General features: G+C 38.0%; 2 protein-coding genes across 3 annotated transcripts in view; both read right to left on the bottom strand.

Annotated features, from left to right (window-relative positions):
- Positions 1-16,291, bottom strand: part of ryr2a (ryanodine receptor 2a (cardiac)) — a 151,877-nt gene extending 135,586 nt beyond the window's left edge. Inside the window, 1 exon segment of the mRNA XM_058794607.1 lies at positions 15,847-16,291. Within this exon segment, the coding sequence (XP_058650590.1) occupies positions 15,847-15,891 (45 nt within the window). The 5' untranslated portion in view covers positions 15,892-16,291.
- A 1,148-nt stretch (positions 16,292-17,439) lies between these two features.
- mtr (5-methyltetrahydrofolate-homocysteine methyltransferase) overlaps positions 17,440-23,591 on the bottom strand; it is a 28,499-nt gene continuing 22,347 nt past the window's right edge. For both annotated transcript variants that reach the window (XM_058793902.1, XM_058793903.1), the window contains exon 33: positions 17,440-18,242. In XM_058793902.1, coding sequence (XP_058649885.1) covers positions 18,156-18,242 — 87 coding nt within the window. In that variant the 3' untranslated portion in view covers positions 17,440-18,155. The remainder of the gene's footprint in view (positions 18,243-23,591) is intronic.

The following is a 23,591-nucleotide window of genomic DNA, read 5'->3' as shown; positions in this document are numbered from 1 at the left end:
ACCGTTATACCGTCATAAAAAACAATGCACTTATATAGGAGACGAGGATATATATTAAATATAATTTATTTAATGCCTAAAAATGCGTATGCTTGGTTGTCATCACGTGACAGCGTGGAGGAGAAAGAGAGAGAGGGGGAAAGATGGCGAGTCGCGCACCAAGTGACCTGGTCTCGAAAAAGAACACAACTTCTGCAGTTTGGCAGTATTTCGGGTTTCGACCGAACGAGAAGGGAGAGGCGGTAAATACGGACGAGGCAATTTGCAAATTGTGCAACAAAAAGGTGACCGCGAGAGATGGAAATACCTCGAACCTAAGGTCGCATATACGAAACCACCATCCACTCACACTGCTGCGAGGATGGACCCGAGTTCACTCAGTGCAACCAACATGATCTCACAGAATTCCGTGTAATGTTCACGGACTTAATTAACCTCCGAATCTGTGGTGGCATCACGGAATCGCCAAAAATTCCGTGATGGACTCACAGAAGTGATACCAATGTAAGTCAGTGACAAGCATCAGCCGTGCTCCACGCACGGAAACCCTTAGCATCAACATGCCGACGCGATACTGGGAAATTTATCGTCATCATTATTGTTCAGAACTGGGTAGGTTTGGGTAGGGTAGGGGTGGGGTCAGGTACTCCGGTGAAAGTATAACTGCATCGGAGTCACTCTTTTTACGTGGTCCGATGCAGCGCTGGTGTTGAACCAGTGAATCCGTGCATGGACCACGGCTGGTGCCTTCTGTGAGCCCATCACGGAATTTTCGGCGATTCCGTGATGCCACCACAGATTCGGAGGTTAATTAAGTCCGTGAACATTACACGGAATTCTGTGAGATCATGTTGGTGCAACAGTTTCAACGCCTCCCGATGCAGGACCAACAACATCTAGGTCCACCGACAGCCGCTTTGCAATACTTTTTATAATATGGATGTTTATGTTAATTTAATTCTGTTTGACTGTTGTATTTGCACTTTTTTCTAAACTGCTATTTGTTGCTAATAAAAGTTGTTAATATTGTTGTGCATGTTATTGTTTCAGTATTAGTGTTTGGTATTCAGTTTCTGAACGGTTTAGGCACAAGCCAACAGTTTGGTGACACTGTCTGAGCCTTATGTCATAATTTTTTTATTATTCACGGTAATACCATATACCGAGGTAAAATAGGGAGGAGGTTTGACGGTATCAAAATTTGGAAACCGCCCAAGCCTAGTACATGGGTTCAAGTACTTGCCGATACCGATGCCAGAATTTTTTGTGGCATCGGTGGAATTTCCGATACTAGTATCCAGGGCCTACAATTAACACTCGCCAAGCACCAAATGCGAGTAGAAATCGGCATTGGCGAGTACATGTAACAGTGTCAGTCGCCAGTTGGCGAGTACAACTTTTACGAAATATTACAATGCAATGTAGTTAAAACAACAGCCAGTTTTTAAAGAGTTGTTTCTGACATAAGCGAATAAAACAATCTTTTGCGAAGAGAAGATCATCATGATCCAAACGGGCTGATAAGGTCAGAGCAGTGTGATGGCCAGCTTGGCCAGCTTTTACCTGAGAAGATTTTGCTGCTTCATTTCGGAAGATTAACTTTTCTCTTCTTCATTCGTTATAACCCTAGAATGTGGCGACACATACCTGGGGCTTCGCCACTTAAACGGTGCAGTGAAGTATAGTTTGAAAGGCTGCGCGTTCGGCTGAGCCTACACCGAGCCGCTTTATACAGCGCACCAGTAGCGCTTCAACGGAGGAAAACACACACAATTTTGTCAAAATGCACGGTTTTGGCGAGTTATCTCGTAAACGCAGTCTTAAGTGAGTTATAAAGTCTTAACCCTCTGGGGTCGATAAGGCCAAAATGAGCTTGAATTACTCTGCCATTTTTGATCGTACAGATAAGAGCAATACACCATTCGAATCTGTAAGGGGTCTACTTTTATTTGTATACACTCATAATAACAACTAAACTTTGTGCTTTTGAAGAATAAAGAAAACAAACAGGGAGCGCTCTCTGTCTTCTCCGTCTCCGCGAACTGTTTTTAGAAACGAGTCACTAAAATGAACTGTAACTCAGCAAATACTTCACACAGAGACATGGGAGTTATATCTATAGAAAGCTTGAAGTGTCTACTTTGAAATGAAGCAAGTCTTATCGAGTCTTAACATTCTGTGATGAAGTAATCCATATGAAACCAACACGATGTTCAGTCTGTCCCGTCTGACTCATTATCTCTAATGTGACCCCTCCCCCGCGCGGCTCGCGCTGTTCATATGTAAATAGCCGCGTGGGGCATGCGCACGTGCAAACGCCCAACACAAACAAAGAGGAGGTCCTCATCGCGGCTACTGTTCGTTTCTGGAAGACGCGCTGAGTAAAAGCAGGATTTCCCTCCAAAGAAGAACACGATTTCATCCAGCAGAGGAGATGAGTAAGTAATGTTTCTTTTTTGCATTAGTTACCGTTTTATTGTGACATAAACTTGAACAGATTTACTAACAGTTAGCTGGGTTTTCCCAAACGACAACATGATGAATGCTACGCATCTAAGAATGTTTAGACCATGTTTATTATTAATACTCTGTTCACAAATAGATTTTAATAGCGTGCTAAACAATAATAATTAGTTTCTCAGATATAAAATATCATTTTTTATAGTACAAAGTACATCCTTTTATTGTACAAAGCTTGCTTGAGTCTGTGGCTACAGAATCATATCATCGGCTACTATAAAATCATACATACTAGACTATATGACTACAAAATCATAGTTGGGTTTTTCCCAAACTATAATTCCTGACTATAATGTTTGAAATCGTGTAAAACATTTTGAATATGATGGCAATTCATTGTATTTAAATTTCTTACAGCGTGATGATGTTTTCATGCTCTATATAAAACAATAAAAGTAATATGAGTGTACACTGTAACATGATGAATGCTATGAGTCTAAGTATGTTTAGTACATGTTTATTATTAATAGCCTACTCTGTTCAGAAATAGATTTTAATAACGTGCTAAACAATAATAATTAGTTTCTCAGATATAAGATTTCTTTCTCTTTTTTATGATAGTACAAAAGCATGTGTGAGTCTATGGCTACAAAACCTATATATATATATACAGATGTTCCTGATATTAACATGCTCACAAATGTTTTTTTTGTTTGTATTTTATTGAATCAGATACCAGCACCAGATGTATCCTGATGTCTCTTCAAACTGTTTTCCTCTGAGAGCGCTGCACCAACATCAGATGTTCAACTACACTGATATTCTATGTCAAAACAAGCTCCTTCTCTACTGATTATGTTTTTTTCTTCTTGAATCCATGGAAAGAAGTAGAAACACTTAAATAACACACGTAAATATCAGGTATGATTTACTTGTTTCACTTGTTGAACAGAATCTGTTGCAGGAATGACTCAAAGTCTGTTCACATCTCTGTGGTTAGATCAGTGTGCACAATAATGTGTCTTTGACCTTCATTATGTATGTTTTGATTATACTGTGTTGTAAATAAAATACAAATAATTTAAAAATCATTTTTTCAATCTCCTCACATTCTCTCTTACCTGCCTCACAGTCACAGTCACACTGATGGGCCATTAGGGGCCATTAGGGGAGGGCCCTTTGTCTCTCAGGTGAGACTCACTTAATATTCATGGCCATTGCCACTCCCTTGCATATAGACCCTCGACCACAAAACATGTCTTGAAAATTTTAAATCAATATATTGTTTTCTGTGAATGAGTAAGCAGAATGATTTTCACATAATTTTGAAGTAAATATTCTAGGCTACAAAACTGATTACTCAAAAGTCTTGTTCAGGACTATTTAGTGTGGGTTTTAAGGCCTTATTTCAGCTACATTTTTTTTCCCAAAACTTACTAACCACGCATAATATTTTTTTTCTAAAAAATGCAAACATGTACATCCATCTTGGTCACATATTATTGTAACAGTTTGTGCTGAATACAAAAAAAATTACATGTTGGTCAATAGTATGTTTTAAGTAGCTGAAATAAGCACAAATATCAGAGCATGTCAAAACATCTCAAGGGCCCCAAAATGACCTCAGACCCCAGAGGGTTAAATGACGGTAAAGAGTTTGGAGAAAATCAGATGTGACAGACCCGGGTCATGTGCATCAGGTTTTAAAGAGACAGCGCTGATTTTAAAGTGAAACCTGCTGAAGTCTGTCATTGATGTAAATCAAAGAACAAAAGAAAAAGAGAAACCATTGGACTGTTAGAGGCCGATTAACTTTTGTAGCTTGAATAACCTAAAGATAATCTGTATAGTTTATGCATATAAAATGTATAATTTATGTGAAGATTTTTAAAATCACTTAAATTAAATGTTGTAATATATTAAATGTTAAAAATAATGGCTTTCAATTATACTGTATTGTTGAATGGCTATAATTAATAGGGAAAATTGAGGGAAAATGCATTTAATAGAGAATAGTAGCAGGACTAATTAAAAACACTGCAAATATGTTTAGTCATTGTAGTAGTAATAAATGCCTGTTTTTGCAAAAAGAGTTTTGTGGCCGGTAAAAAAAAACTTTTGGCCGGTAAATTTTAACATGTCACCGGCCATTGGCAGGTGTGGCAAAAAGTTAGTTTTAGGCCCTGCTAGTATCTGAATCGGAACAAGCCTAATTACACACACTGAAGCACTCGTCTGCCTCTCACTAGATCAACACATCAACTTCATCTGAGAGTCACTTCAGCTGCATTTCACCATTTCATCTGAGAAAAACTGCCATCAAATACACACGGAATCTCAAAGATCTTCACTACAACACACCAAAATAAATGTTCAGTTTAACTTAATTATTATAACTAAATTATGACAGAAATACATTACTAAGAATATACTTCTCAAAGTAATAATAATAAAGTTGATTAAATTCTTTTTTAAGAAATAACACGCAATATTTCATCCATGTTTTTATTTAAACAATAAACCAAAAAAGAAAAAATAGAAATGAATTGTTCAAATTTCATTTGGTTAAATATTACAAAATGTTATGCATACATTTGATTACCGCAATTTTTGATAACAAATTTGTATTAAATCATAAAACATAGAATTCAGAAACTGAAAATATCATACATGCCATACATTTCACAGCTCTGTCTGTAATGAAACCCTCAGTCTGGGCACTCTAATCGGAACGCAGGTGGAGATCACCCAGAATGCAATGCTTTCACATGGACAGCACCTCACTGCTGTAAGAGACGGACAGGAGCTGATATCATCACACACACACACACACACTTACACACACCTTCAGGAACATCAGCTGAATCTGATCGCTCTAGAAATGCAGCAGCAGATCTGTAGCTCACTGGTGTTACTGCAGCTGCACGAGTGTGTGTGTGTTTACATAACATCTCTGAGCACATCCTGTTATAACAACGCCACAAAGCCCATGCAATAATATACATTTATCATTCACTGCCGCCTGCCATCACACACACACACACACACACACACACATGCATGCGAGTTGTGGGACGTTAATTGCGACAGTCACAGTGCAGCAGCAGCATCTGTCATCAACAAAAGTCAAGAGCCAATTGAACATTCAACTCTTATTGGCCAAACGAGCGCATCACTGCAGAGAATAGAGGACGCATGTATGCAGTGCCACTGAGCATCCACACACACACACACACACACACACACACACACACACACACACACTAGGGCTCTTCACAGGATGAACACATTCAGTGACTCTCATGAACAATCTTCACTGAATCTCAAAGGACCCCATCAGCTGGCTGCTCCAGTGACGACACTAACAGCTGATCTGAGAAAACACTAGAGCTGAAGGAGTTTCAGAAAACACACACACACACACACACACACACACACACAACAGTCCAGCTGGTTTAACAGACACACATTAACCAGCACAACAGTACTAACAACCCACTAGTTAACACTATAATCCGGTCAGATGGCCTGACTGACAACTAATGGTCACGTGACATGCAGGTAAACATCAAATATTTCACCTTTTTCATCTTTTGTTTTATTTTTATGTTTTTATTTTAAAATTATTTATTTATTTTAAATATAACATTGAATGAATTTGTGTTTTATTTGCTTTTATTTTAGTTATTTGTTGGTTTTATTCTGATCTCACAGCAGCAGTAAACACACACACACACACTCTTGCACTGAGCTCAAACACCAGCACTACATCACAGTGACACCAGAGCAAGAAACTCTTCCTGTCTCTCTCTGTGTTTCGCTCCCTTAATTACACAGTAAATCAGACAGACCTGCAGTGACTCTATTAAACACACACAGCTCTCTCCCACCGCACACTGGACAGGGCAAACACACACACACACACAGAAAGATCTGATGACTCGAGATCGACATTAAACCAGGTTTAATGTTCTGTCGTATTACATCAATAATCACTCAGTCGTGCTGCTGCTCTGAATGTCAGTCATGTGATCACCTGCACTGACCTTACAGCCCAATCACAGCTCAGATGACATTCAGAACAACAGCATGACTGTGAGTCTGATGTTATGAATCACATCTAACCCTAACATCACACACTATTCACCAGAGCCTCATTAACCAGCAGATTCACCACAGGACCAGGATGGTTATACCATGTACTGAATGATTACCATATTCATTTATTCATACATTCATGAACCTCAAAGAATACTGTGGTATTAACGCTCATACTATGACACTTTGTTAGCGATGTGAATTACAAATGCTGCCGACCAACAACACTGCCCAGAAGAATCATATGCTAATTAGCCACAAATGCATTATTTACATATATGCTCATTTGATTTAGGGGTCGACCGATATGTGTATTTCAGGGCCGATGCCGATACCGATTATTACAGACCAAGTGGACCGGTAACCGATATTTTTAAACGATATATTATGTCTAATGTAAAAATTTAAATTAATGTCAAAATTAAGAATAACAAGGGCTCTGACAAAAACTGCCTTCCCTGGTGTTGATTGCACTTCTTACTCTTGTCATCCTCCATGCATCCATGTACAATAAGGGTAATATAAAGAGAGAGTTAAAAGTGGGGCCACTGCACGCTTCATGATTAAGCCTATGAATACTGTACTACAGCTAAACAGCTTGGGGAAATGTAAGTATTTGGCTTCAATAATTTACATGTTAGAAATGTATGTGGAATAGCATAACCTCTCATAATTATAATATAAAAGTGTAAATAATTTAATTGTCTTCATAGCTCCATTGTAGAAGTTGTGAAGAAGACTGCAACTATTTTAATTAAACTATAACACTAATAGCCTGTTAGGCACACTTGGTTCAATAGCCTATTGAAATGTCACAATTTATGTCGTCATAATCTTGGCCTGTGTGACAGTATCTTAATCTTGGCCTATGTGACAGTAATTTCGATTAGTTTTAATTTACAGTGCAGTGCAAATGAAGCCATAAAACATTAATTTCAGTTATCTTTTATTCAAATGAGAGTTAAACTCAATTTTTTGGCAAACAAATGGGTTTACCATTAAAATTAAAACATGGAATAAATAGCGTATTGTGTGATTATTCTTTTAAACAAAAGTTGTTGTTGTAGTAGTAGTAGTACTATATAAACCGAACTTTTATTTTGACGGGTTGCCATGAGGACCTCTTAAGTTTCTGTATAGCCTATGTATGTGATATGACGATCGTTTTACTCAAATGAAACGGTCAAATGCTCATGAAGCAACTGTCAGAGCAGTTCTGGGGATGTTGTCTTCAGTGTGTGTGTGTGTGTCTGTGCCATTCACATATACAGAGACACGCAGAACATACAGAATTCATATTTAAGTCTTTTTGCAGCTTAATATTTACAGATACTAGTCCATAGCGCGAGTCGATTTAAGTGTACTGACCTACTTTTGATTAATTCATCCAAACTTTGACGAACTCTGTGACTCCGCGTTATACAGTAAATTCCCTTTATATGACTGGATTCCGCGATTCCGTCTGTATTTTCCCCATCGCGGAAACCATAAATAGATAATATTGAGGTGTTTTTCAACTTCAGTGTAGTGGATTGTGATTCATTGCAACTTGAGCAAGGTCTGCTGCTGCCTTTGAGAGACAACTGATGCGTGATAATCACTGAAACTGTAGCAAGCGCTTTCAGTGAGAGAGTGCCTTAGTCTTCCACATTGATTGGTCGGACTCGTGACTCCCAACAAATCAGATGCGCGGTGGGCGGAGACTGCTCGAGGCCACAGAGTGGTGAGTTCTGACAGGCTGCATCAGAGCCAAATAGCGCGTTTCAAAATTAAATAATTATATCGGCACATCGGTTTTGAAAATGACCGATACCGATAATCATAAAAATGCTTAATATCGGCGCCGATAATCGGTCGACCTCTAATTTGATTACTCTTAATGGGGTAATTTTGAAAAAAAAAAAAAAAAATCAATCAAAGGAAGTGTTTACAAAAACTTTAAAACAACCAAAAACAAGCTGTAGGAATTAGCTACAGAGTTCACTACATGTGATTGACTATACAGTTCACAACAGAAATCACAAGAATTCAATATATAATTCACTATAGAGTTCACTATAGGGGTGTGCGATATGACAATTTTTGATCGTGGACGATAAAAATGTCTCCACGATCTGCTTTTGAAGAAATATCATAGTATTGTGCTTAGGGTTGCGCGATAATGCCCATTGTCATATCGTCCTATCATCAGCCTGTAAGATCGCCGATACACAATAGTATCGGGGGGAGGGGCAATTTTTTGCTTATTTATGTATTTGTTTGCTTATTTATAAGATCATTTATTTACTTATTAGTCTACATTTTTTATTTTATTTACACTTTTATTTAAATATTAACGTAATTATTAATTATCACGCGGAATGACACATGGGAAATGAGGACCGTCTATCATTCTGACAAGTGGTGGGAAAGAAAAATGCCACATCGCCTATTTGGCAATATTTCGGGTTTACACCAGATGAAAAAGGTGAGCTCGCTGATGTCACGCAGGCAGTTTGTCAGACTTTGCTCGAAGGTTGTGCCGGTAAAAGAATCACAAACCACAAACATGTATGTACATCTGCGTGGCCACCACCCTGCTGAGGCTGCTAAACTAGCGCCAAGAGAAGGCGCGATTAGCAAAGATCGAAGTCAGCCATCAATCATCGGACCACAAGCATAAACATGACCCCCTATATGTCTGTGACAGTCCATTATATTTCGGAGGATTGGAAGCTAGAAGCAAAATGCCTGGAAACAACATTTATTCCGGAGAATCACACTGCAGAGGTACTGGCTGAGGCGCTGTCAGATGCCATGCAAGACTGGGACATAGAACAGAGTAAAATTTCATGCATTACAACTGACAACGGGACCAATATTGTTGCGGCCATACGAGGGCTCGGATGGCCATGGCTGAACTGTTTTGGCCATAACTTGAATGTGGCAGTGAATTATTCACTACAAAAGGAGAAAACAAAAACTGATCGAGCTCTTGGAATTTGTTGCAATATTAACGCGGCATTTTCTCACAGCTGGAAGAGGCGACGAGAGCTCCGCAAGGCGCAGGAACAGCTAAATTTACCTCGACATATGCTGATAAGGTACATAAATTATTATATTTTATTTGCTTAATATTTATCTTGTGGCACAACCATCTTAGTGAAAAATAAGAAAAATGACATTTTTGTCAGACTAGAAATAATACTTGTAAATCAAATTTAATATTATTTAATCATTATAAATGATCACAACATTAACGATCGACGCATAATTGTCATTTAATATGTTGTTATTGTAGGATTGTACAACTCGTTGGGGATCAACATATGCCATGGTAGTAAAATTCTGGAACAGCTTCCTGCCATCAAAAGAGTTTTTGCTGATGACAAGAGCCGTCGAACACTCCCAAACGTGACCTGGCAGGACATTGCTGTACTAGAGGCTGTCAGGGATGGGCTGAAGCCTGTCGCAGAATTTACTGATATATTATCAGCTGAGAATTACGTGAAAGTCTCATCTCTGCTGCCCATGCTGCAGCTAACAAAGGATATCCTGAAGGAGGAGGAGACTGATGTGGAGATGACGGCAGGAATTAAACGGAGGATTTTGGAGAAACTCGACTCGAAATATGACGACAGTACCCTCCAACTAATGCGCAAAGCTACCCTCCTTGACCCACGCTATAAGGGCGACCACATCGATGCCGCACAACTTGATGTGATCAAATCACAGCTTGAGGTTGAGATGGTGGCATACTGGAATGAAACAAATATGCCACCTGTACCCATCAGAGTGGAGGAGGAAGAAGAAAAAGATGCGGCAGGTACGTCATCAGGTGAGAAACAGCCGGCTAAGAGGATCAAAACACTGGGTCGTCTTCTTGGCAGAGCAAAGCTGTCTATGTCCACATCCACACCTGTAGACCAGCGAGCAAAATCTGAAATCACGTCTTACTTACAAGAGGAAGTAATTGATGGTGATGACAAGCCACTGGACTGGTGGAAAGAAAATAGATGCCGTTTTCCTTTAATGGCAAACCTGGCAAAAAAAATACCTGTGTGTTACCGCAACTAGCACCCCTTCAGAGCGTGTGTTTAGCGCAGCCGGCAACATAATTACTCCCCTTCGCAGCCTACTCAAACCAGAAAAAGTTAACCAGCTTGTTTTTTTGGCAAAAAATCTGTAGACAGAAGCATTACTCTTGCATCGTAAACAGTCATATTGTTTTAAATCTGTAAACAATGTAACTAAGATTGCATTATTTTAGTTCTTGGTTATTTAATTTTTTATTTTTTTTGCTTTTTGTTTATTGAAACGTGTTTGGCTATTAGCGACAAGATAAACACTCTTTTATGTTAAATATGTTAAACAAGTTGGAGTTTGAAATAAACCTGCTTTTTATTTTCATAGCCGACTGATTATTGTGCATTTATTCTGAATACGCATCATACATTTGCGGCTTGCAAGGAATGCATATGACGATTTTTAAAAGAGAATCACTCCTCTTTGAAAACGTATTACAAGCGACTTTAAAACTAAATTTCCTTCATTCACAAATTATGTCAAGCCTGCTTGTTATAAAGAGACATCATTCTTGTACAGCTGTTATTTTAGCCATGTTAAAAAAAAACGCCAAAACCGCATGATTTTCGTTTTGTTTTAGTTGCATAAAGTGTAAACAACAACAAAAATAACATAACTATACAATAACAAAAATTTTATATTATTACATAATTTTGTATATTAACACTGATAAATTTATGTATGATTTTTTTTTATATATTCCTCTGCGCGTCGGTCTGGTGGGTGAAGGTCACGCGACGATGTCAGTGTGAAACTATGCAAGGGCCAATGAATTGTACTTTGATAATAATAATTGCCTAATAATAATAAAAAAACAAGAACTAGAAAATAAGCCGTATTATCGTCATTTTTCGTCCATATGGCTACAGCGCACATTCTGTCAGTTTCAGTTCTGACGCCTCCGTCTCTATATACTGTACAACACCACATCCATTCAGTGTTAACTCAGCGGTAGAGCTACTCTCACGGGGCACTGCACTTATTCCCAAACACAAAAGTACATTATTAGCCTTGCCGGTTAAACCTTTCATTCACGCGCTGGTCTGACATGCTTTTTCTGAGCCCGTACACCTGAAGCGCGTGCACTAAAAAGGCTGTCTAACAGCGCCTGATTACTCAACTAAGTTATCTGTTGAGCTAATACTGTCAAAACACACAAGGTTTACGTATAGACTCAGTTGGTTATGTCTAAAATGAAAGTAAACAGATGAGAGAGAAACGGATGCGTGTCTGTATATTAGATGCGTGCAGGTCTTAAAGGGACAGAACTAAACATGCAGCCGACTGTCATTAACGGGATAGTTCACCCTAAAATTTAATTTCTGCCATTATTTACTCACTCACATGTTGTCCCAAACCTGTATTAATTTCTTTCATGTGCTGAACACAAAAAAATATATTTTGAAAAAACGTGGAAAACCAAACAGTTGCTGGTCCACATTGAATTTGATAGTAGGAAAAAATACTATGCAAGACGCTGTGGACCAGCAACTGTTTGGTTTTCCACGTTCTTCAAAATAGCTTTTATGTTCAGCAGAAGAAAGAAACTCATTCAGGTTTAAAACTAATTTTGAGTGAGTAAATGATGGTATAAACATAAAACACTATGACAGAATCGACAGACAGATGACAGAATTTTTATTCTTTATTGTTAAAACAACAAAAATAACTCGCTACTCTTGACTGAAAAAATAAAAATAATAATAGTTACCTTAATAGGAATCAATCTATATAGTGCTTTATTTTTATATTTGATCATTCAATTATTTGAATGTTCCTGCTAAATATGCCTATTGTACCTAAAAATTAAACACTGTTTGTTTTATTTGTATATTATGTGTATCTTTGTTCTTATTTTTTAATAACAAAGATAAAATAATGTTAAAGATTTTCATCTTCACCCACTTTGGCCTAAATATCCATCATTCTTTTTTATATTTTGTTACCTAGAAAGGATTTGTCTTTATAACAGGGAAATTAGTTTGGCTGCACTGCTCAGACAAAATAGTAAAACCAACATGACAAAGAATCGTGATATTTCTAAATTTAAATCGTGATATGATATTTTTTTTCCATATCGTCCACCCCTAGTTCACTATAATATTCACTATAGTTTATAACAGTAATCACTAGAATTCACTAAAGTTTACTATGTAATTGACTATAGAAATGACTACTGAGTTCACCACAGAAATCACTAGAATTCAATATAATTCACTATAGTTTACCATAATGTTCACTACAGAATTCACTGTAGAGTTCACTATAGAATTCACTATAATGTTCACTACAGAATTCACTAGAGTTTAGTACAGAGTTTACTTCTACGTTCACAAGTGAATTCACTACAAAATTTACTACAGAATTTCCCACAGAATTCACTATAGAGTAGGGCTGAGCGATAAATCGATAACAAAAATTATCGCACTATATAAATTACCTCGGTAAACGATAACAAGAGTTCGATAAGTGTTTGATACAATGTTTAAAGGCAAAGGCGGAACGAAAAAACACTAGTCATTTGAAGCATGCTTTTTACCATGGTATTGAGGTGCTATATCTGTGGTTTTAACTGTGATTATCATGATCTAAATGTATGCTATTATGGAAGACCAATGGTTAAAAAAACACGTCAAACAGTCAGAATAATTAAATTTCACCATATAAAAATGACAATTTTTACAGACATTACAGACTTTGATAATGAACATAAATCTACATCTGTATTCTAACTCAAGCTACTATCAAATGTGTATTTCTAAGAGACAAAAAAAAAATTTATATTATTATTAAGGCAACACAAACCTGTTTTTTGATTTGAAACAATATTACTTATTAGAACTAAGCAGAACTAAGAAATATTTTTTTTCTATTAAGATATTTATTTTGTTAAGGAAAACTGACTGGAAACGTGTAAAGAATTCAAAAACAAAGTGTTTGTTCTGACCATAAAGAATAGTTTAAAACCACAATTAACCGTCTGGTTTTTACAACTTTCACATTGGAGCAAAAATCTGCCTTTAAACTTAAAAGAAAAAAAAATGTGACATTTAACGTGATAATTATCGATATCAACTGATCGTGATAATTTTTTTGGCCATATCGCCCAGCCCCACTATAGAGTTTACTATAGAACGCTCTAGAAGCTCCCTGATAAAAACACTTACATGTGGTGAAATGATTAAAATCTTTTTATTTAATTTAAATCTTTCATTGATTTAATCACAGTAATGACGCATATCACGATATAGTAATCCAATCAGTAAAGGTGCTTTGAAGCGATCATGAAAAGTGCTGCATAAATAAACCTGACTTGACTGGATAATCAAATTTCTGACATGAAACAATATTGAAATGCATGACAGATGCTGGCGGCTGCTATTGGCTGAAGAGGCTGGACAGGCGACCAATCAGAGCGGCTCAACTCCACGTGGCCGTGGACGGTGAGGTCGTCTGCTCATGACACGACTGTTTGTTTTCAGGTCACACAGAAACTCTGAGCTCGACAGGAGAAGAGAGAGACAGACAGCTCCACACTCCTCTGCTCATTTATCTTCCCTCTCGATTATGTAACAGGAGAATCTTATCAAATATTAATGTTGTGTGGAGAGAGAGACAGAAGAGAGAAAGCAGGCAGTTTGATGATCTCGCTGCCGTTACAAAATCTCTTTCCCAGGTTTCACTGCAAGACTCCAGTCTGTAAGATTACATCACAGCGTCGCCACACGGTTTGCATGAGATGCACCCATGTGATTCGCAACGATGCTTACAGAAACACGCTTTGGATACAAGCTTCTGCTAGATGCAAAAATGTAATTGTAAGAAAAAGTGTTAGGACCAGTAAGTGTTTCTGCATTGTTACATTAAACATGTTTCTGTTACAGCCTCACTACTACAATCAGTCTCAACACTTTATTTTTTAATTTTTGCAAAGCAATAATTTATGAATTGTTTAACAAATGAATCATAGAGAAAATTAATAGACTTTTAAATAAATAAATATATATATATATATATATATATATATATATGTGTGTGTGTGTGTGTGATTCACAGAGAAATTTGATTGATGATTTAAATAAAAACATGCATATTAAATGCAGTACAACAATGCTAACATGAATTACCATGGAATATATATATACACAAACACACAAATTATGATGATAAAATAATGTCACAGTGCAAAAAAATTAAGCTAAAACAGGTTTTCTTCCTTTGTTCATTACTCCTGTTCTTCAGATGCATCATCTTATCCAGTGCATGTCATTACAGTGATCTGAGTGTGTTCATTTACACCATAACACACACACACACACACACACACACACACACGTCCCGTGTAACCTGCACTGCATTGAGCTGTAGGGGTGGAGGAGGGAATCAATGCCGTTTTTAACATGTAATGCTTGCTAATGATTTTCTGCTGGTGTGTTTACTGAAGGCGATAGTGCTGCACTTCTATCTATTCATCAGGGCGATTTAGGTGTTTTTGTGCTGCTGGAACAACAATCAACGGATCGATTGCAGGCAGAACTGATGCATGAGGTTCCAGACGAACCAAACTCCACACAAACACACCGATGCTGCAAACATCTGCACTGACGACACTCATGAATGCAAAGAAGCCACAGGCGATACGACCTCACCATGTTATTATTATTATTATGGATCACAAACAACATGATGCAGTTATTCACATCAGACCAACACCATCACCACAATGACAGATTCCTAAACTTTAAATTTGATATGTGTGCTTACACACATGACTGCTCAACACCTGTCACCTATAATCAATACAATCCGCACCCAATCAGCTGTATTGTTCCTGTAGGTCTTTCAATATTTGCTGTATCATTCAGTGACTGTTAACGCAGCACATTTCCCACACTGATCAATAATAACGCCTCTATTAATGCACACTGTACTGAATCAATCAATCAACCGGTTCATTTGAATAATCTGCAGCATTCGTGCAGCATGACACCACAGTAAACACAGAGCGTCTGCAGTGGAGCTCAGCACTGACTTCATCATCAGGACTGCAGCTGACATACGCACTGCATTCGCCTTCATAAGCGCTCATAACGCGCGATCGGTTTCCTCACACCCACGTTCAACAGTTCAAGCGCAGAGAACCGGACGGATGCCGGTGACTCCCGCAGCATCAGCACCGCAGCATCTCTCTCTCACACACACACACACACCCACGGTACTCACGGTCCGTAAGAACTGTATCTCATCTTCGGCTTCGCCGTCCGTCATGGTTCGGCGCGGGTTCGGAGCCTCTCACCGGACAGATGAAGCTCTCAGGCGGCGGCGGCGGAGGCTCTGATGCGGGTGTAACGGGTGTCTCCTGCCGCGCTATCATTGGACGGCTGACATACTCAGAGGGCGGGGCTATGCAGATGAGCGTGCGCCCTCTGCTGGAGAACCGGCGCTGACGCAGCGGGAGACCGTTAAACCGTTACAGCATCGAATAGCGCCATCCCGAGGACACCGGGGCGAACACGAGTCACGACTCAATCTGCGTAAAACATCAACCATTTTTAAATGCTGAGGTAAACTATTGTTCACGAATATTAAACGACAGAACGGAATTATCTGAACCAACAGATTCTCTCGTTTAATTAAACAGTAGGAGTCGCGCTGTTCTCCTGAAGGTTGTAATTGGACCAACAACAGCACGACTGTGAGCTTTTAAACAACAGAACAATAAAAAAAAGAACTTTACATTAAGAAACTTACATTTCAGACACAAGTTTTCCAGTTCCACAGCAGAGCTGAAGATCTAACGTTACATGAAGCCAAACCGCGACGATCACAATGACTGTGTGAGCATTTAGAGCGGGAACATTTAGCGCGAGATTTAAATAATTATAATAATAATAATAGGGTTCGTGACTTGACGAAACTAATAATTTAAAAAATGTAGGAATTATAAATAAAAACGTAAAACAACAACAACAAATAATCCAAACATATAATAAAAATACGAATCGTTGACCTGCATGTCACGTGACCATCAACCGCCATCAAACAGCCGCGAACATGTTAACTTTGATAAATTATTGGAATATTAACATAAAATCCCAAATTTACTTTAGCACAAAAGCTTAAGAATACCTAAATTAAAACAATTAATGCATGTGTGAAATTTAAACTGACACCAGTGATACTGTTTTTGGCTAATAATCGATGTAATATTATAACAATATCATTTAAAAGTCCTACAGGTTTTGTTTGTAGGGAAAAAACAACAAAAGCCCCAGTATCTGCTCTACATGGACTCATTCGGCTGTAATGGACAGTAGAAACGATGGACGTCATAGAGAAATTGTGAAATTAACTGCTTCCAAATTCTCTCAGATTAATAAAACACTAATATACCATTTATAAAATCTGAATACATCAATTTAAACCTTGGAAAAAGTTAACCCATAATATGCATGTAGTATTATGGCACACATTTTCATTTTATGCATTACAAGTGACATTATCAAAATAACTATTTTACAGTTAGAAAATGTGAGCATGACCTAAACCTGATGATCATGATCTGAGAGCATCTTCAGCTTCAATCTGACCCACATGACCAATCACACTCATTTACTTTCCTGAATAAATAAGATTATAAATAAGATGCCATATTTTTACTGTGGTCTCAGACTTTGAATGTGTGTGTGTGTGTGAGTGTGTGTGTGTGTGTGTGTGTGTGTGTGTGTGACAATCAAATGCTTAATGACTGAGTTTTAAACACCTTCTCCACAACGAGAGTATATTTACACACTCATAATCACCAAACACAGAGAGTTTTGATTTAATGCTGGTTTATCTGAAAATATAGAAAGCACATCTTTCAATGTTCATCTTAACAAATGTCAAATTAATCAGTTTCACTCATTTTTGTGAACTGAAATCATTCCTAAAACCAAAATAAAACCGCAGGATTGTGGGTTACATTTAAAGCACCATATTGAATAACAGGTCCTTATGATTTTCATACCACTGTCTAATATTAATACTAAAACTGACATAAACAAGGTCCATAAGAACAAACGATCAATTGAAATAGTCAAATCCACAGGAAGACACACAGAGAGCGTTAAATGACAGACGTCACTGAGCTGACTCTGCTTACCGGAGACTTGCTGAATCTAGTGACTTCAGGAACTAAATCCTGATCGGTTTAAGAATCAAAATAAATAATTAAAGGATCTGCTGGAATCTGTAAGTCAGGCTGGTATTTTGTACCCTTATTTTCTTTAAATCTCATAAGATATCAACCTATAAAACCCACAGGACTAAAAATAAAATAAGTGCTGGTCACTGTTCTATGAAAAATAGAAATGTAATTAAAAGCAGCGCTCTAGATGACACCTCTGTAGTGTAAAGATTAAAGTGTTTTTGGACCCTTTGAGATTAAAGTCCCTAATCTGGGACAAAACCATCCAAACAAAATAAAGTCTGTCACAGCTGATGATTCAGAGCTTTCCCTGCAGCGTTGTCCAGATCTGAGCGGTTTAGCATCAGTCGGCGTCGTAGCCCAGGATCGGACCCAACCACCGCTCCACCTCCGACACCTCCATCCGCTTCCTGTGGGCGTAATCCTCCACCTGACCAACACAGAGAGAGACGGAGGTCACACAACACACACTTCCTGTTCCCACAGGACTATCACACGAATAAATACACAATAAATAAATGCAAATACAACTAATGGCCACATCATGTGGAACTGGGTGAAAATTTGTCATTGTTCTGGCAAACCCACTTCCTTAAAGCAGGGTTTCTGCAGGATTTTTAATCTCAAATTTAAGACCTGCACAAATAAGATGAATACCACATGAGCAGGGTAGGGCAATGTCTACAGCAACATATTAAACAGTAAAGTGACCGTAAAAAGCAAGATTTATAGCTCAGATACAAGTTTTCACAAAAAAACAAAAACAACAGCCGCTTAATTGCTGAGTCCCGTTCGGTCGGAGTTTATTTCCCCATTTTGAATAAGAGTAAGATTTATATTTTGATCGAATTGATGATGGAAGGGGAGAAATATAGAAAGGGCAAGGGAAAACAGCCCGGGAAGGCAGAGAAAAGTGATAAAATAACGATTGAGGGCGCCATGGCCGAGGAACAAACTCTGAAGCTATATATGGATATGGAAGATAACGTCGCTGTCATTCGCGCAGACATAAAGATGATGGCCATGGATATGAAGTCTGAACTGAATAACTTTCGAGACAGAATCAGAGACGATCTCAAAAGGGAGTTGGCGGAAACACGACAGGAAATTTACCAGAAGTTAAACGAAATCACCGCCGATTTAAAAACTACAACTGACAGAATGAGCGAGGCCGAGGCCGAGGCCCGGATCGCCGATGTTGAAGAATGGTCCGTGGATTTCAGAGAGGCTCTGAGCCAGTCACTACAAGCCCAGGAAAGTTTGCAGATAAAGTTGACGGACTTGGAAGCCCGCTCAAGGCGCAACGATGTCCGTATTTATGGCATTGCGGAGGGAGCTGAGAAAAACAACACTCATCAGTTTATTGAGAACTTCATCAAAAAAGAGCTGGAACTCGCTGAAGTTGAACTTGGAATATAAAGATGCCATAGATCACTCGGCCCTAGACCGCCCAGTGAGGCGCAACCGAGGTCGGTGATCGTGTACTCTCAAGAGTTCAAAGTTAAAGAGATGGTTCTGCATTCTGCGTGGAAGAAAAGGAAATTTTCTACAGCGACAGAAGGATTTACTTCGACCATGACTATCCTGCAGAAACACTGGCAAAAAGAAAGGCGTACGCACAGATTAGGAGGATTCTCCGAGAAAAGGGAATACGGTTTCAAACACCTTTTGAGAGTCTTTTTTGAGAGTGGGTTACCTATGGAAGCGCGGATGAAGCGGCAGAGGATCTGAAGAGAAGAGGGTTCCAGACTGGCCACGAGAAGACTGCTGGAGTTCAGACTTTTGAAAGCGCGGAGAACCCCCTGGCAGCAATCAACGAGTACGGCAAATCAGCAGACCCGCCGGGAAGTGATTAAAGAGAAGCTCCGGAGCTTTCGCCGACCAAGATAGACTTGGAGGTATAGGGATTGGGAGATAAAAGACTGATAAGTGACGTTACACTGTAAAGGTAGAGAACTGGGCAAACGAGAGTTATCGGTTTTTGTCCTTATGTTTTGATTTATACCAAGGGATATTGTTTGTCCTCCCCCCCCTTTTTCTTTTTTTTTTTCTCTCCTATATAGAACGTAACGAACAACAAGTCTTTACTTCCATTAGAGTTTTAAAACCTGATTCGCGAATGGATAGAATCGCCTTCAGTAAGAATGTAGTTGACTGACAAACACGGGAAAATATTTTATATATTATTCATATATCTGACATTAAGAAGATTTGGCTTCAAAGATGAGTTCATTAGCTGTATTAAAATTTTGTATTCTTCACCAAATACTAGAATTAGGATCAATGGTCGCCTTACTCAGAGTTTTAACTTGGAAAGAGGCTGCCCTCTCAACCCTGCCATTTTCGCTTTATTTATTGAGCCCATAGCCCAGTTAATTAGAGATGATCAGGGAATCAAAGGAATAAGAGTTAGAGGTTTAGAGCAAAACATGTGTCTATACGCAGATGTTCTGTTGTTTGTCGCAACGCCAGAGATTAAGGGTGAATCCCATTTCTCTGTCTTACCCCTTCCCCTTAGTCTTACCCCTAGCCCTTGTCCCTCGAAACCGAGTGGTAAGCACTAGGGGTGAAAACATACCCCTATGAAATGAGACACCACTTGGTTACGGTTACGTCATCATACACCGTCGCTAGCTGGCTGCTACGTCACCAGAGCCGACAAGTGTTGATCACAAACTTTGGATCGTTTTACAAACTTGTTAAAACTGTAGACATGCATGGAGTCCATTCAAGGCTAGTCTGCGGGACTGTTGTGCAAATCAGCAATGTAACGTTAGCGTCGCAAACTAGCGATTTTTTAAAAACGTTTCAATTAAGAACATGGTTGCAAATATATATGTACAGGACTGTCTAGAGCACAAAACAAGACTGTCGTAATTTTTAAATAAATTATTTAAGCCGAAAATACTTGATTGTTGCCGGTTGCGCAGTGTGTTCTGGGTACCCCTCGGTTTCAAGTAAGCTCGCGAAAATGCTTGGTTTTAAGGGGTATCTACCCCTTCCCCTTAGCCCTACCCCTCGATCAAAACGAGAATTGGGATAGCCCTTACTCTCACGTGAACGCGCAAAACTAAGGGGAAGGGGTAAGACAGAGAAATGGGATTCACCCTAATATTCCTAGATTGATGTCCATTTTACAAAAATTCGGCACCTACTCTGGATATAAACTAAATGTTCAAAAAACACAAATTTTAAATTTTAATTATACTCCTCAAAGAGATATGTTGAATAGATTTAAATTTAAGTGGAACTCAACAAAGTATTAAGTACCTGGGAATCTTAATAACTACTACAACTACTACTACAAAACTATTTGATAGTAATTATGGCCCTATAAATAAAATCATTAAATCAGATATAGAGAGATGGTCCCAGCTGTCCTTAGAGATGCATAATAGAATAGATACAATAAAAATGAACATGCTTCCCCGTCTCTTATACCTCTTCCAATCCCTACCAGTTGAAGTTCCTCTAAAACAATTTAGAGAATGGGATAAGTGGATTTCTAGATTTATTTGGAGGGGTAGGAGGCCAAGAATTCAATTTAAAACACTGAAACGGTCTAAAGAGAAAGGGGGGTAGAGCACTGCCTTGCTTGTTAGACTATTACAAGGCAGCTCAGTTAAGATCATTAGTGTGCTGCTGTAACCCAGATTATATAGCAAAGGGGAAAGATCTGGAAATTTCACAGCTAGCTATACCATTGCAATCACTTTTGGGTAGCAAAACTTTGTATAAACAGTATTTTAATAAGTTTAAATCAATGGACTAAAGTTCCATTTAGAATCTGGTTTAAAGAATGTAAATCACCTTTACTTGAAAGACAGTCAAGACTACGGAGATGGGTCACCTTTGACCCTGACTTTAAACCAGCAAAGTCTGATGGGAAGTTTCAATCTTGGTATAGGCTTGGCATCACTACTTTTAGTTCAGTTTCCTCAAAGGGAGAATTAGATAGTTATCAGAGATCTCTGATATGTATGGTCTGGAAAAATGTGATTTTTTTAGATATCTGCAAACCAGGACTTATTTCAACAGTGAAATAAGATATTTGGAGAAGTATGACCCCAATTTAGTAGATTTATTTATTGATGTCTATAAAAATAAGGATAATAAGAAACTTGTCTCAAAACTTTATTGATCTATTCAATCCAATAAAGAACACTCAACTAGGGAGGTTAGGTTAAAATGGCAGAGAGAAGCCAGTCTTGCTATTTCAGAAGAAGAGTGGTTGAATATCTGTTCTGTTCAGGCTACTTCTACTAGCTCTGGTATGTGGAGAGAATTCTGCTGGAAGAACCTTATTAGATACTTTATAACCCCCAAGTTAAAATGTACTCAGAATGGTCAGACGGGTAGTGGTTTGTGCCACATGTATTTTTTGGAGCTGCCCAACCAATCAGCCATACCGGCAGGAGGTAACACAAGTAATACACAATATTTTTGATGATGCAATTGATTATTCTTTTTCTACAATTTATTTGGGTAACTTGCCAGCTCATTTGATGGTGAGAGACAAGTACTTATTAAAGATACTGTTAGCAACCAGCAAGAAAGCTGTAACACGAAAGTGGCTCCAGTCTGAACCTCCAACAAAGTCTGAATGGTTGGACATTGTAACCAGTGTACAAAACATGGAAAGAATCACTTTCGCATTAAAATTACGGATGGACACATATCTTCAATACTGGGAAAAATGGATCTTTATGTTCTGTAATTTGACCTCTGTATGTATCTGTTAATAAGATCTATGTAAAGATGCAGAGGTGACCAGTCAACTGTTTGCCAAGTTCTGTTGATATTCTTATTCTTTAATAAAAAATTAAAAAAAAAAAAAAACACTTCACATTTCAGCCTTTGAACCATTTTTAAGAAAATGGAGTCAAAAGTAATAATTGATGATAATGGTTTAAATTAATATAATAATTAAGTATTATATTAATTAAACAACAAATTAGTGCTGTCAAATGATTAATCACGATTAAACATCCAAAATAAACGTTTTTGTTTACAAACTATGTATGTGTACTGTGTTTATTTATGTATATACAAATACACACACATACAGTATATATTTTGAAAATATTTACATGTATATACATTTATATTATATATATATATATATATAAATATTTAATATATAAACATAGCATATTTTTCTTAAATACATCCATGCATGTGTTTGTATTTACATAATATATGAGTGTGTACGGTGTATATTTATTATGTAAACAAAAACTTATTTTGGACGCGATTAATTGCTTGACAGAACTAATATAAAATACATTTTACCGTTTAGATTTTTATACTGAGTTATCTTCTTATCGATCCACCAGTTCACATTTACAGCTCTGCGTGTTTGCAGGGTAAAAACATGGGTCGATTTTCACATTGGTCTGAACAAAAACAACAGGCTTATTGAAAATGCACATTCATTCTCTGCCAGCAGGAGGCGCTTTCAGAACAGCAGAAATAACGCCGTTTCCACGGTAACAGCAGTAAACACAGCAGCTCATTGAAACCTGCAGCGCTCATGTTTATTTAATGAAATCATAGCCTTTTGAAGTTTAATTGTCACATTCAGCCATATCGCAATTCTGGTCTTTCCGGCCCCAAATTTAAGACCTCTTGAAATCATAATTAAGACTTGTACAATGTTCTTGTACAATTTAAGACTTTTTATGGCCTTAAATTTGATACATCTAGATGCAAGACTTTTTAAGGACCCGCGGGAACCCTGCTGAAAGTGATTGGTGAATGCTTCCTTTGAGGAAGAGAT

This window comes from Onychostoma macrolepis, chromosome 12 (genome assembly GCF_012432095.1).
Source record: "Onychostoma macrolepis isolate SWU-2019 chromosome 12, ASM1243209v1, whole genome shotgun sequence".
NCBI classification, from domain to species: Eukaryota; Metazoa; Chordata; class Actinopteri; order Cypriniformes; family Cyprinidae; genus Onychostoma; species Onychostoma macrolepis.
The sequence above is the reverse complement of the archived record's forward strand: the minus strand, read 5'-3'. Positions and strand labels throughout refer to the sequence as shown.